The sequence below is a fragment of the Anabas testudineus genome, chromosome 22 (genome assembly GCF_900324465.2).
Source record: "Anabas testudineus chromosome 22, fAnaTes1.2, whole genome shotgun sequence".
NCBI lineage: Eukaryota > Metazoa > Chordata > Actinopteri > Anabantiformes > Anabantidae > Anabas > Anabas testudineus.
In genome coordinates, this window is record NC_046630.1 from 19,294,710 (window position 1) to 19,308,490 (window position 13,781).

The window sequence follows — 13,781 nt, forward strand, 5'->3', positions numbered from 1 at the left end:
GTAACTTTGTAAAAATAGACTTAGTCAGTGTCAGTGTGGTGAGTTCTAGTCGAGGCAGAAAACATCATATTGATAACATTCAGAATAGGTCCGGGAGGCAGCTGAGATTTCTGTGATGACAGCGCTTTACATAAACCAAACACATGTCCACATGCAACACTTTCTTTTAGCAAATGAAAGTAAAAAAAAAAAAAAAAAAAAGGGGGATGTTGTGACCAGTGATTACGAAAGTCAAAAGGAAACTATGGGAAGGAAACTATGGGAAGTGCAGCTCCGGATTGAATAGTAGCTCATTATTTCATAACACACGGGCCCTTCACACTTCCTCTTTTGTAACAGGCTACAAAACATGTTTATCAAATATAGAGGATATGTGCATATGTGGTTGTCAGAGTTAAGAGAGGAGAGTATGGCAATCAACAAGACAGGGAGAGGGAGCAGGAATGGGAATAAGCATTTTTAATGCATTTTAAGCATTATTAAGTATTTATGTCAATCATGCCCAACAAGGCACACACAGCTTTGTAAGTGGCTTTTCTCTCAGTTCGAAAAAGGCAACTACCAGTCACTTATTGTGTGTCTATGGTTAGAGTGATGAAGAGTTGGAAGAAATAAATGTTTTCAGACCAGCCTGCACTAAAAACAGACATGATCCTGTGATGGACATCACTGCAGGAATCACTTCCAAAACTCACAGTGTACACAGTTTGCGGTGCCATTCAAAAAATGCAAGTTAAAGCTGTGCACAAAGAAGAAGAAGCAGAGAAGTGGAAAACTGTTCTGCGGTCCAACAAATTAAAATGTGGTCTTCTCTTTTTGGAGACTATGGGTGCAATGTCCTCTAGACTAAAGAGGGGAGGAATCTTCCAGCTGGTTCTCAGCACTAAGTTTAAAAGCCTGCATCTATGATGGGATGAGGGGGCATTAGTGTCTATGGAATGTGCAGTCCAGACCTTTCTCTAACTGAAAAATATTTGGTGCATCTTGAAACACAAAATGCGACAAAGAAGGCCCAGGACTGTTGAGCAGTTAGAATCCCATATCAGGTAAGAATGGGAGCATTTGTCCCTGGTGTCTTCAGTTCCCAGACGTCTACAGACGAGGAGAGGCATCTGCTCTTAAAAGAGGAGGAGATGCTGACTGTGGACAACAGGATTCAGTTCATGTCAAGTTTGTTTATACAGAATCATCTCAGGGCACTTTACAATAACATGTGATAATATTATAAGAACAATGATACTGTCCCATTAAATGCTATCAATTTCAATATTACTTCAATTAAACATTTGGTATGTTTCTATGTTCTATAGTGAATACAATTTGGATTTATGAAATTTGCAAATTATTGTCTTGTGTTTTTATGTAGATTTTACAGTGTCTGTTTTTGGAATGAGGGTTGTATATACTGATGCAACTAGGATGGATTAATGCCAGTGTCATTATATTTAATATCCAACTTTTTACATTCAGTAACTTTGGCCACTTACAGTATGTGTTTAGAGATTGTAGTAAGAGTTTCAACTCACTGTTGAAACCTGCGTGCTGTTTACATTCAAACTAAGCTCTGTGGACGAGGTGATCGCTTCCTCTTCATGTACCAAGAAACACACACAACCAGTCCACCCCTACGCATGTGGATACATAGTGTTTTCCTTTTAAAGTCATGGTGACAAATCTGTCTCTCCCAGACAGCTGAAATGTTGTGTCAGCAAGTTGTGCAATTTGTAGTACTGTAAACCACTTGACTACTAAACACGACCACTGAATAATAGAAAAAAGATATTAAGACGATGGGGTTTGATCAAATATGCTCCTTGGTGCATTTATGATCAAAACAAAACTAGACCACTCAGAAGACAATATTAGGGGTGCTGAAAAACTCTAACACTCTCAGTGTGATTTCTACTATGAGCCATTGTGTCTACTGCTACATAGTTTCCTGTCAAGTTAAAACCAGTTTCCTCCTACTCAGTTTTTTTCCACTAGTTTTAAGCAGACTGCACTACTAGAAATTTAAATCTCCAGTAACATACAGCACAGTTTGTAAGGAATTTTGATCTGGTTATAAGTTGAGGGCACAAACATAAAGGTTGTAATCAAAATGTAAACTTTTCAATTGTAGTCCATCCTAAAAGAGATTATGAGTACACTGTACATTTAATCATCAGTTGCCATCATTGTTAAAAGATATGTTCGGCCGTTTTGCCTTTATTTGACACCGTTAGTAAGGAGGCAGCGAACAGGAAACCCTCGGTTCCAAGGGTAGGACAGGTATGCTCCGATAAACAGGTAGGTCCATAATAATGGACTGAAGATTGAAGATGTTTTTAGAAATTTGTCCTCTGCACATCACCCCACTGAACTTAAAATGAAACTTGAGATTTGTGCAAAGTCAAGACTTTCAGCTTTAATTCAATATTTGTTCCATTATTTATGGACCCAACTATAAACTATACATTATATATAAGGTATCTGCTGATACAAAACAGGTCATAAGGCAGTGTTGAAGATAACTTTTTTTTTTTTACCACAAAGCTTCTGAAAATGCTGCTATAAAGACAAAAGCAGCAATAAGCCACAGCAGGTGCTTTAAAAGATGTATTTCATCCAGAAAGAACTGTTTTGAACAAGTCAAACAATCACAAAACATCCCTTCCTGATCACATAATCTGTATGTTATGCAGTTTTCTTGTTGAGCAAATCATTATTTTCTACATTCATAATAATTACATCTCTTCCATTAAACATACTGTATGTTCGCTATCTTACACAAAAAACATGAATTTAACAATAACTGGCCAACACAAGTTAATCAGTCAGTCCTGGTGATTTTGTTGTTCACTGTTTCAAAATCTTTTTTTTTTTTTTAATTCAGAATTCAAAAATAAAAACTCTACAGAAGAAGAAGGCAACATTTCTGTTGGCAGACTATACAATATTTCCATGGTTTCTCAGTGTTACAGAAATGTCTGTAAAAGAGTGCACGTCATTATTAGTTGAATTAAATGCATTTGCTTTTTAACATTCAAGGAACAGCACTTCCCAGAGACCACACACCAGGCATCACTGTCATTTAAAGTGCATGATGATATTAAGATAGTGATGAGCAGACTGTCAACTGGAGTTTGATAGTCCTGCATTAGGTCTGTCAGTCACTGAGACTAGCCCTTAAGCGCCCACTTCATCTACAAAGAGGTTAATAAAGTCCTTTCATGTTTACAGTTTGGCTTTTGGAGTTTGATCCAGCAGTGTTCTCATGTCCAACAGTGCACGCTCCATGGCCTGGGCCAGACGGGCTCCATTTGTTTCTTCACAGGAGTTGAAAGAGGACACAGCAAAGTTGATGTGATCATTCATGGGATTGTAGCAGACGCCGTATCCGTCGGGCACAACTGGGCCGAAACACATCAGACAATCTGTCTTAGACGGAACCTTGTGAAGACACGAGAATGTGATTAGTTGGCAAAAAGCTTTAGCTTTGGGTTAAATACAAGTAACATCCACTAATTGTGCTAGTTTACTCCGTCTAAATGCCTTTATCAAATTGAATGAATGCCATATTGAATCTTCTGAAATAGTTTGGTGGGAAACAAAGACATCTATTATTTAAAAAACATGTACACTACTGTTCCAAAGTTTGGGGTAACCTTGGTAATGACCTTATTTCAAAAGCAAATCTAATTTTCTCACATGAAATAAATAAGCAATACAACCAATGATATAGTCCTATAGGATTCTTCTGAACCTCATCAGTTTATTTTTGTTCTGAGAGATAAAGGCTGAAAACTGCAGAGTAACTGAAGATATCAAACAACGCTGAAGACCACTCACTTCACAGAGCAGCGCATACTGAACAGAGTAGAAAGAAGTTACAGAGCTCAGTGCACAGGGTTTATTAGAGGAACAGATGTCTTACAGGTCGTAAACTAGCAGCTTCATTAAACAGTGTCCACAAAAGACCAATTGTAATGGTCTATGATCGGACACACACACACACACACACACACACACACACACACACCACACACACACACACACACACACACACACCCACACACACACACACACACACACACACACACACACACACACACACACACACACACACCCCATTCCCAGTCAGCCCTGGCCCATACCTGACTTGTAGACAGCCGGTAATGTAGGGCTTTAGCGTAGGCAGGATCTTTGAAGACATCAGGTATAGGGAGCTTTTCATCTACAGCCTGCATCTTAAGGCCCAGGAGGTGCCTGTCTATGGCCTGACCACTGATTGCCTGTTCAGAGGGAAAAAACAAATGTATTTGCAGTTAGTCACTAGATGGAACATTAGCTGTAGCATTATTTTACATTTATTTCTTACAATCAACAATTAGCAGCAAACACCAAGTACAGTATAACTGTACAGATATAGGGAATTTGTTGGTGACTATTTTCAGTGATGTCTTTATGGCAGCTGACTTAAAATAAACTGCAGTGTGTGCATGTTAACAAAGGAACAGTGTACAGGAAGTGTAAGTGTGTTTTTAATAGTTACTGGACTCTACTACACATGGCATTTGTTAACAGTGAGGAAAACCGGAATAGCAACAGACTGCTCCTTAACTCAGTGCCAACCCTGCTGCTGTGAACACTCACCATGTTAGTGTATGATCTGTGTGCATTTACAGCTTTCTCCAACAAAACAACTTTCTCTGTGTTCTGTAAAAAAGAAAATGAAAACAGAAACAGGAACATTATGACACTGACGCCAGGCACATCCCATTCAAATGTACTGAACCTTGTTAAAAACCACATGTGTGACATTAAAGGTCACTGACATTAAAAGAAGGTATAGACCCATGTATAACCATTTGGACCACAGACATGTACAGTAGATCTCCATTTATAATGCCACGTGTCTTTACATGACACAGGAAGAAATGTTGGAGTTTGGAGTTGGAGAAATGGAGTTTATAACTGATAAGAACCTCCCCTTCAGACCTGCTTGCTGGGGTCATCAAAGGCCTGGACGAAGGCAGCCGAGGCATTTGAGGCTGATCGGATCGTATCTGTACGACCCCGTCTGAACATGCGCAGGGAAGCGCTTTCATATGTGGCACAGCATCGCTGGTACAACCTGCCGGGACGAGAGCAGAGGCTGAGAGAAAACCCCAACACACTGTTGCCGCTGCAGTCATAATGTATAAAAATGCTGAAGAGCAATGTCAGCCCCTTGTCCTTTTAAACTGTCCTCTTGAATCTCAGTATGTCTAGTCCATGAAGCCTTTTACTAAATGTTAATCGAGTGCTGTAGTATGTACGCAGCATCACCTTCCTGTTTTGGTTTTGGTTTATCCACTCAGATTTGTCTAGGATTACACAGCTCCACCAGGATGTGCAGCTGTATTTATTCAAGTTGTGGTTACTGGACTTAAAATAACATTAATGCCAGTCGTCATTATGTCAGAACTGCAGAACTGTAGCAGTAGCTGAGTCTTAGTGTGGCCGCTCCTGCTGAATGACCGTCCTCATTATACACACTTCACAAAGCACTTCATGTGGTGTTTGCTGTAGATTTGTGCACTGCACTCATTACAGTGTTAGACTGCAGCCACAACAACTGAGCTGAGAGTGCAGCTCAACCAAGCACGTACACATCGATTATCACAGACAGTGTGCTCACACCTACAGGGAAGATTGCATGTGCTACACGTAGCAGGTTTCATATCAGCTTTAATTATTGTAATTACATGAAAACTGAGTTAAGTCATAATTCGTCATGGATTTTTCTAAAGTGTATGATCAGTATTTTCTACATGAAACTTTCCCAAGTAGTTATTAACCCTTGGTTTAGAGTGTTTAGAGTAAATCAGTTCATCTCCACATGACTCTTCAGCATCTCACCTGTAGTACGCCAGCTGTAGCGCCACTTGTATGAAGGCATCAGGACTCATCTTGTGGGCCTTTGGGACATTTTTTCCAAAGTGGCTAAATACCATAACCCTCATATCCAGGTCTTGGGCCAATCTGAGGTGGGAGAAATGTGGCGGTTAGACCCAATAAGATCACTAGAAGAAATAAACTAAAATAGAAAGTATTCACATTTTGTACACTGTCGTTAAATGGTGCTTATGCTAGAGCAGCACTTACACGTCCATGCTCTGCTTGGCTTCCTCGATGTCCTTCTTGATCTGTGGTGTGATGCTGAAGTCTAGTTTCTGAGGAATGGGCAAAGGCACAGTGGAGGACTTCAGCAAGTCCGGTGTCTCCGGCTTCCTCCTGTCACCAAGAAAGAGAGAAAATAAGGGACACGTGAAATGGAAGAAACACAAATGTAAAAATAACGACACTAACAACTGTGTGTCTTTATTTCCTTGTGTGGACATTTTTGGTCGACTTCAAACATAGAATTGAACAGACCAGCTCCATTTTACAATACCTGAACTGGCTCTTTAGACAATGTCAGGGACGATATACAATATTAATATTGGATCAGGACATCGCTAGTTTGTTTTAGGGTTGGAATTGAGTTTTTGTTAAGTTTAGGCATTAAGTTGTGGTCATTAGGGTTAGGAAATGTATTATGTTAATGTGTGTCCCCGCAAATATAGTGAGACATGACTTTGTGTATTGAAATGTATGTTTTTGTGTCTGTGGTCGTCAGCAGCAAGATGATCAAACCCAAAGAAATCAAATAAAACTAGTCTAAGGTTTTGATACTTACGTGTATTCTACAACATGGTCGATCAATGCCACAATGGGGGGGCCTTCAGCTGGGGCGTGCTCATAGTTGGCACCACACATCCCATTTTCTCCAATAATAAACTGGAAGGAAGATCAGAACTTTGCAGTAATCACAACATAAATACATGCTGATTAATGCAAGTGTCAAAAAGAAAATAAAGTTCATCAGAAGGAATACAGAAATGTTGCTTGTTTGTTAACCAGCACCATTGTGGAGGAGGACTTTGCTTGTCTCTGACTCAGGGAGCTGTAAGTTCACATACGTCAGCCAAGGCAAATGAGTTCCAGTAAAGAGGCCAGACAAACAGTGGGTTTCCATACACTGGTTACCCACAGAAACCAGTGTGTTGCAGCAGTGAAATGACGGGGCACATAGGGTGGAACTTTCCCCTCACACAACTTAAGTGTTTGAATTTATAAAATTAAATGTTGTTGAGGCAACAGCTCAATCATGAGTTTTAGTCACGCTGTGGGTGGAATTAACGCAACTGTTGTAAATAACATCCAGGCTCTCTAGGATGGAAATCCAAAGTTACACAGTGCGGAAACAGACCTCCACACAGAGGCAATGGGAGAGATGCTATTTTATGTAATGACTGTGTGCGTGTGTGTGTATAGAGTCACCTGCAGAGTTTTGTCAAACCAGCGGTTCCCACTGTTCCCCTGGCTGCCTCCTCCATGCAGCATCTGGACGGCAGCACAGCTGTGGTACGTCGCTTCAGACCCCCCAGGCATGACTCCATCCAGACATACTGTAAAAATGCTCCTTTGGATGGCTGACACTGATTCTTTGTTGACCTTATCTGGATATGTAAAGTGCAAACAAGCTGTCAGGGGTCATCAGGGATACACTTTCTGCTTTACTATAATCGTAGATATTCCAATTGAAAATAAATCGCAGCTTTCCATCCTACAAATGCACTGATTTAGTTTCTTGCCTTTCAAACTTTGACTTCTGCTGCTGAAATTCACTCTCACTAGACCCCTTTGCTCACTGCTAGCAACACTCGAGCATGCGGCCTTTCAGCTCACCCTTAATGAGGTTCATGTAGGCTTTGGCCCACGAGTCACGGTGCTGAGTGGTGAGGATGCCGACAGGCTCCACACTGGGCTGTGGTGAGGAGCTGCAGATCCTCTCCAGCTGAATGCGGAGCTGATCAGCTGTCAGCGGAGACCCATCGCTGTTGTAGACGTCCAGCACGAAGAACTGATTCCAAGAGAAACAGGCTCGGTCAGGGTTCTCATTTTAGTTCATTTACCAGGTAAAATATTTTATTATAATAAGTATTTTCTTTCTTTAAACACCAAAATTATCTTTAATTTTATAAATGGCCTTCCTCTTGGACCATCTTCATGGTTAGCTGTTGATGCTTTCTGCTATATGTTGCCCCATTTTATATATTCTGCTTTAAAATACCACAGATAGTGTTTTTCTAATTACACCTATGTTGGTCCTTTTTAACATAATTATTTTTAGAACTATTCATGTGGTAATCATAATTACTGCCAGACTTATTTTGATATCATTAGTTTTATGAAGGTTGCTGTTCATATGGTTGTGGTTTGAGGAACATGTGTATTGCGACTGTTGAGTTTATTACAAACAGCTGATCATTTTGCAAAGGCAGTTTCAATTTAGTCGATAAAGTGAGCAACATGCACTCTAGTTTATAAACTGTAAAGCTTCTATTCACAAGTTTCTCTTGACAATAGCATGCCATTCTCACAAATATGACATCCAAAATGTATGTTGGCTTTTGCCGACACATCACCATCAGGCACCGCAGAGCCACCCTTTACAGTGTCCCACAGTTGGTATGTGTAACCCTGTGGTACTTGGCAAGTTGTTCCTTTATTAGGTCGGGGATGCTGAAAATCTCAATAAAGCCACTATTTCCAGCACAATAAGAAGAGTTACTCTGACAATAAAATCACTTGTCCACGTTTTTCTAACCTTCCCTGTCCAAAGAAGCTCCCTCCGCATAAAGGAGGAGTTCTACAAGATTTCAGGTAACATGAATTACAAATGATATAACAGTCTTACCCTGTGGATTGCACCCACACCCGTATCAAACGACCCTCAGGGAAAAATGAGGGAGACTATGCAAATAGAAAATTAATAAGATAGGTCGATTGATATAACCTGGCCAAACTGCTTCTGTGAACTTCCACCACTTTCATGTTTCAGACATCTTGAGACAGTTTGCCACGCTACTGACTTGGGCTCTAATTGAGTGTGCTTGTTGATAACCAGCTTCCTAATACCAGTTATCCTGGATCACAAATGTCAGACTCAGCGAAGTGTTAGCAGGTAACCCTTAAAAAGCCAAACTATACTTGACTGGAGATACTGGCTCACGGTCCCTGAGATTTGAGATGCAGACACATGACCTGGACCAGCGCTCCTTACCTGAGAGTTGTGCACTACAGTGATGTGCTTGGGTGGTCTGGAGCTCTTGGCGTGGTTCACCACTGAATCCCTCTTTAGACCAGGGATACGGCAGGATGACAGCACCTCATAATACTGATTCATACACAGGGGCTTTCCTCCCAGGTACTCCACTGGTATAGCCTCACTGCAAGATATAAAAGCTCTGACTTAATATCATGAGTTCAAATCATTTAACAGCATATTTTGTCATTAAATGTGCATTTTGTAAATGAAAGCAAATAAACTCAGGAATATACAGTGGCTTTATCTCTACAGAGACCTTCTAAAGCTCTGTTAGAGTGACTGGGAACATTCAAAGCTTTAGGAATGGTTTTATACCCTTGTCCTGTGAATCCCTCTGTAAATGAAAATAATTTCAGCATTTGATTTTTTTAAAAAGATAAATCTCTGTAGGATAACACCTGACAAAGAACTCCTGCACGCTGTCTGGGTGTGTGCACGCAGGAGTTTTTTTCTTCACTGTTTTTTTTTATTTTTTGCAATATACAGAAATGGATCACGTGTAGATGAATGAACAAAACACAGTAAAGTGTGTGAAGCAGCAACAGCTGAATTAAAATGCAGTTATAGGATTATAAGTTATATATGCAGTTATAGAGTATTATTTTCTTTAGTTATCATAGTTACTTTGTAATCAGTTGAGATTAGAGGTTTTATATTACCAGTTGAATCCTTTTTTGGATTAAAATTCATAAAACATATTTTGCATCATATTTCTTTTGTTCAGCATCTCAGACAAACAAGGCCCGACCTCAGCCTCTCAGTGACTGTTTGCCTGATGAGGTGACTACTGTGTTCAAAAACAATGAGGAAGGAAAATGTTTTGATGAGACTGTATTCAGTCCTCGAATAGAAATGCTAATGAAAGTTGTGAGAGGATTAAACTGGTGTGTGTCTGCTGGAAGAAGAACATTTGATGGTCTGTACTCACTTGTCAATCATCGTCTTAAAGTCGAGCACACCTGCTATCAGTTTGGAAGCAAACCTAAACAGAAAACAAGTATTCAATTGAATTGAATTGAAATTATTCAGAAAAACCTTAACTTGTCTGGAAATTGAACCCAATTTCGTGATTGTTACCAGACACATGCTGTGGACCCTCACCTTATTTGTCCCTGCTTATCACTGAAGTTCATGCGGGGTAAGACTAACCCGGGACTTGAATGGACGACGACAGGCAGCCGGTAGTCAAGATAAGCAACCTGCACCCACCAGTCGGACAACTGCAAAGACAAAGTCCAGATATTTGCAGAAGAATGAAATTCAGAAAACGGTAAGAAAGGCCTTTGTAGTTGGGAATGAAACTATTGGAAAACACTGTCTTCTGAAAGTCAATGTAAGTATTTAGAAAGGTGCACCTTCTCTGTTCTCCAGCCTCTAGGTGTCAGCACTCTTAACATTTCAAATGAAAAAACAGACCAAACACTGAAGTGAGAAGCCTCAGCTTCAAAGATTTATAAAAGATTTTCCCAATCCACTGTTAGGTTCATTATCTTCATTTTTAAGCCACGGTTTGGTTCATAGCTTCTGGGTTCTCTCTTCTTTTCTTTTTTATTAGGGTCAGGGAGTTTCAACATGTGAGAGCCTCCACTCCACAGTACTTCTCAATCTCAAGCTGCAGAAGTAACTAACATACTGGCTACCAAATGTTTCAACACTGAAGCAACACACTAGAGTGTAGAGGTGTAATGTGTGCTCTCACATTCAAATGCAGCAGGACAATGCTCCTAAATATATGGTTCTGGCCCTCTATAATCCACACTGTTCACCAGAGCTCACCCAGTTCTCCGTTTTGCCCGCTCTCTTTTCCAGGCCTGTCTGCAGTCTCTCTCCGACACCTCCTGGTTTCTGGAACTCCTCTACCAACTCTTTAGTCTGCTTCAGCTCGTCCACCTCCACGATGGGTTCCAGAGCGGTAATGTAGCGCTCACAGGTTTGTTGCAGCGGTGGGACAGGCAGGCTTGGCAGGCCCTTCTGATGAGACAGGTATCTGCCAGAGACCCGGGTGGCTGCTACAGGCTTCACCAAGTGACAGGGCTTCACTAAACCACAGGGTTTCGCCATCCCCACCTTTACCTGAGAGACAGCAGAGATTATGTTAAATAGATGCTTGTACTGTGACAGTGTTATTTCTCCTCTAACACTCTTTGCAGTTTTATAGAATTATTTTTCTGTTTTTTAGTTGCAAAAAAAAAAATCTTATCTTAGTAACTAAAATGACACATTCAGCTGAGTCTGCAAACTCCTTAACGGTATTATATATATATACAGTTCTATAGATGATACAGACACAGAAAGAAAGGATGAAATAAAGATTTGTTTGATCATAAATGATGCTGTAAAACAAAGCTGTTTTACTGCTTAACAAAGCTGAGGACATGTTAAGTGATCATGCTCGTGCATCGTGCTTCTGCAATGAAAAAGCTGGCCAGGTTCATGCAGCTTGTATAACATCATACTTAGTCACTTATTAAAGAGCAGCCACTCCCTCTCATCAGTCCTACATTTTTCTAAGCATGTAGTCAGGTTTCAAGCATTTTGATATGTTATCAAGAATGACATGATATGAATGCTTTGCACTGAATCCTCCTTTTATGACAGTAATATCTCAGCCTCTTCTCCCAGACCTGTCCTGCACCCGTGGAGTTACTTCAGTGTAATCTGAACTGGCCTGGGTTCTGTCCGGTCTTGAGCAAACCTTTCTGTTTCGCCCCTCTTTTAGCAAAGGGGAATTGTTGTCCTGTTTAGACAGGTTTTGTATTTTTGCTTTAATTTAATGGTAATGTGTTTCCTGTTTGTTAGATGCTGTATTTCAAGTCCAATGTAACATGAGCACCTTAACAGACTACAAGCGGCCACTAGAGGGCGGTGTGTACTCACGTTCAAACTGATAACGCTACAGACACTTCCTGTCAACACAAACACTACATGACATTTAAATCACCTCATTGCTTTACATGTAATCAGATATGTGCCACATACAGCACGATATAACTGTTGTTTCCCCCAATTAAATGATCAAGTGAAGTCTCCTGTGTCATGTTACTGTTATCTAGACTTGTGACTGCGCAGGAGATGTTGAGCTTTAGAGACAATATATAAAAGGAGATGAAGCACGTTGTTGCTTTTAAAGTGTTTGTCCATGTTTAAAATAAAGAGCAGAGCTTCTTCCCCAAGCGTCAGGAAATCATGTCTCCGTGCGGTGAGGAGACGGTGTTTACTCACTGTTTACATTTCTTATCTATTCAACTAACGAAGCTTAAAGAGTAAAGTCAAGATAAAAGAGTAAAGTCAAGATAAAAGTTCTGAAACAGCACAGTTTACTGAGTTTACTGGTTTATCAGCGGTATCAAATGATGTTTGATCCGCTGCAGGATCTCTGACCTCCTCCGGCGTTAGCTTTATTCTTATTTTCTCTGTATACGTCTGCTTTACATGTCACTACACAGGCACAGAATTATATGCAGTAAATGTGTTTCATTTTGTCACGGTTAGACTTGTCTTTAGTGTTTTTAGCTTTATTCAATCCTCCGTAACCACGAATCACCTTTAACCCAGTTAAGTTAGGTTACCGCTAAGCTAACGTTAGCGTCAAGCTACTTCAGTTTATTCCAGCTAGCATAGAGCCATCCGGCATGCTAACTGCACTAACTAAACTATCAACGTAAACGAAAGGGTCGTCTCATGCTGGCTGTAGTAGATATCAAATCAATATAATCGATCATTTTAATTGAGCTAAAGTCGCCTTTCGGCCAACGTAAACAAGCATAGTCAGCTTAAAAAAAGCCTGTTACTCACCATAGCTCTGCTGCAAATGCCCCACATTCTGCATTGAGAGAAACGCCCACAAACTCAGGTCCGCTAGTGCTCAAAGTCCAGTATAAACGATTCGCTCCCAGCTGATCGATCTATCCAGCTACGTTTTCTGAAATCCACTGGAGACTAACTGGAAGCACCTCTGAGTTCAGAGCCGCACAGGACAGCTGACACGACGGCTGTGTGCATACCGTTAGTGAGCGCCGAGTGGTGGGTGTGACTGGCACAGAGATCAGGTTCAATAAAGGGACACTGAAGAAGACGACCTCATCATACCTACATCATACCTACATCATACCTCATCATACCTCATCATACCTCATCATACCTCATAATACCTCATCATACCTCATCATACCTACATCATACCTCATAATACCTCATCATACCTCATCATACCTCATCATACCTACATCATACCTCATAATACCTACATCATACCTCATCATACCTCATAATACCTACATCATACCTACATCATACCTCATAATACCTCATCATACCTACATCATACCTCATCAGACCTCATCATACCTACATCATACCTCATAATACCTACATCATACCTCATCATACCTCATAATACCTACATCATACCTCATCATACCTACATCATACCTCATCATACCTACATCATACCTCATCATACCTTATCATAAAGCTGACTATATGAATGGGGTGACTTTATGTTTGAATACCACGTATATTCGATAGTATCAGTACATGTTGGTAGGGACTTTCTGCTAATGTAAGTAGTTAAGTGTAAAACGCATTTATTTCATGCGTTTAC

General features: G+C 40.4%; 1 protein-coding gene across 1 annotated transcript; it reads right to left on the minus strand.

Annotated features, from left to right (window-relative positions):
• Positions 1-2,585: 2,585 nt before the first annotated feature.
• Positions 2,586-13,193, minus strand: crata (carnitine O-acetyltransferase a). Its single transcript, XM_026339642.1, has 14 exons — positions 12,974-13,193; positions 10,955-11,251; positions 10,280-10,398; positions 10,107-10,160; positions 9,134-9,299; positions 7,756-7,930; positions 7,348-7,526; positions 6,704-6,804; positions 6,130-6,258; positions 5,884-6,006; positions 4,981-5,116; positions 4,636-4,698; positions 4,137-4,274; positions 2,586-3,432 (listed from the first exon to the last, which is right to left on the minus strand). The coding sequence occupies exons 1-14, from the start codon at positions 12,998-13,000 to the stop codon at positions 3,217-3,219; spliced, it is 1,923 nt and encodes a 640-aa protein (XP_026195427.1). The 5' UTR covers positions 13,001-13,193; the 3' UTR covers positions 2,586-3,216.
• Between the last annotated feature and the right edge of the window lie 588 nt (positions 13,194-13,781).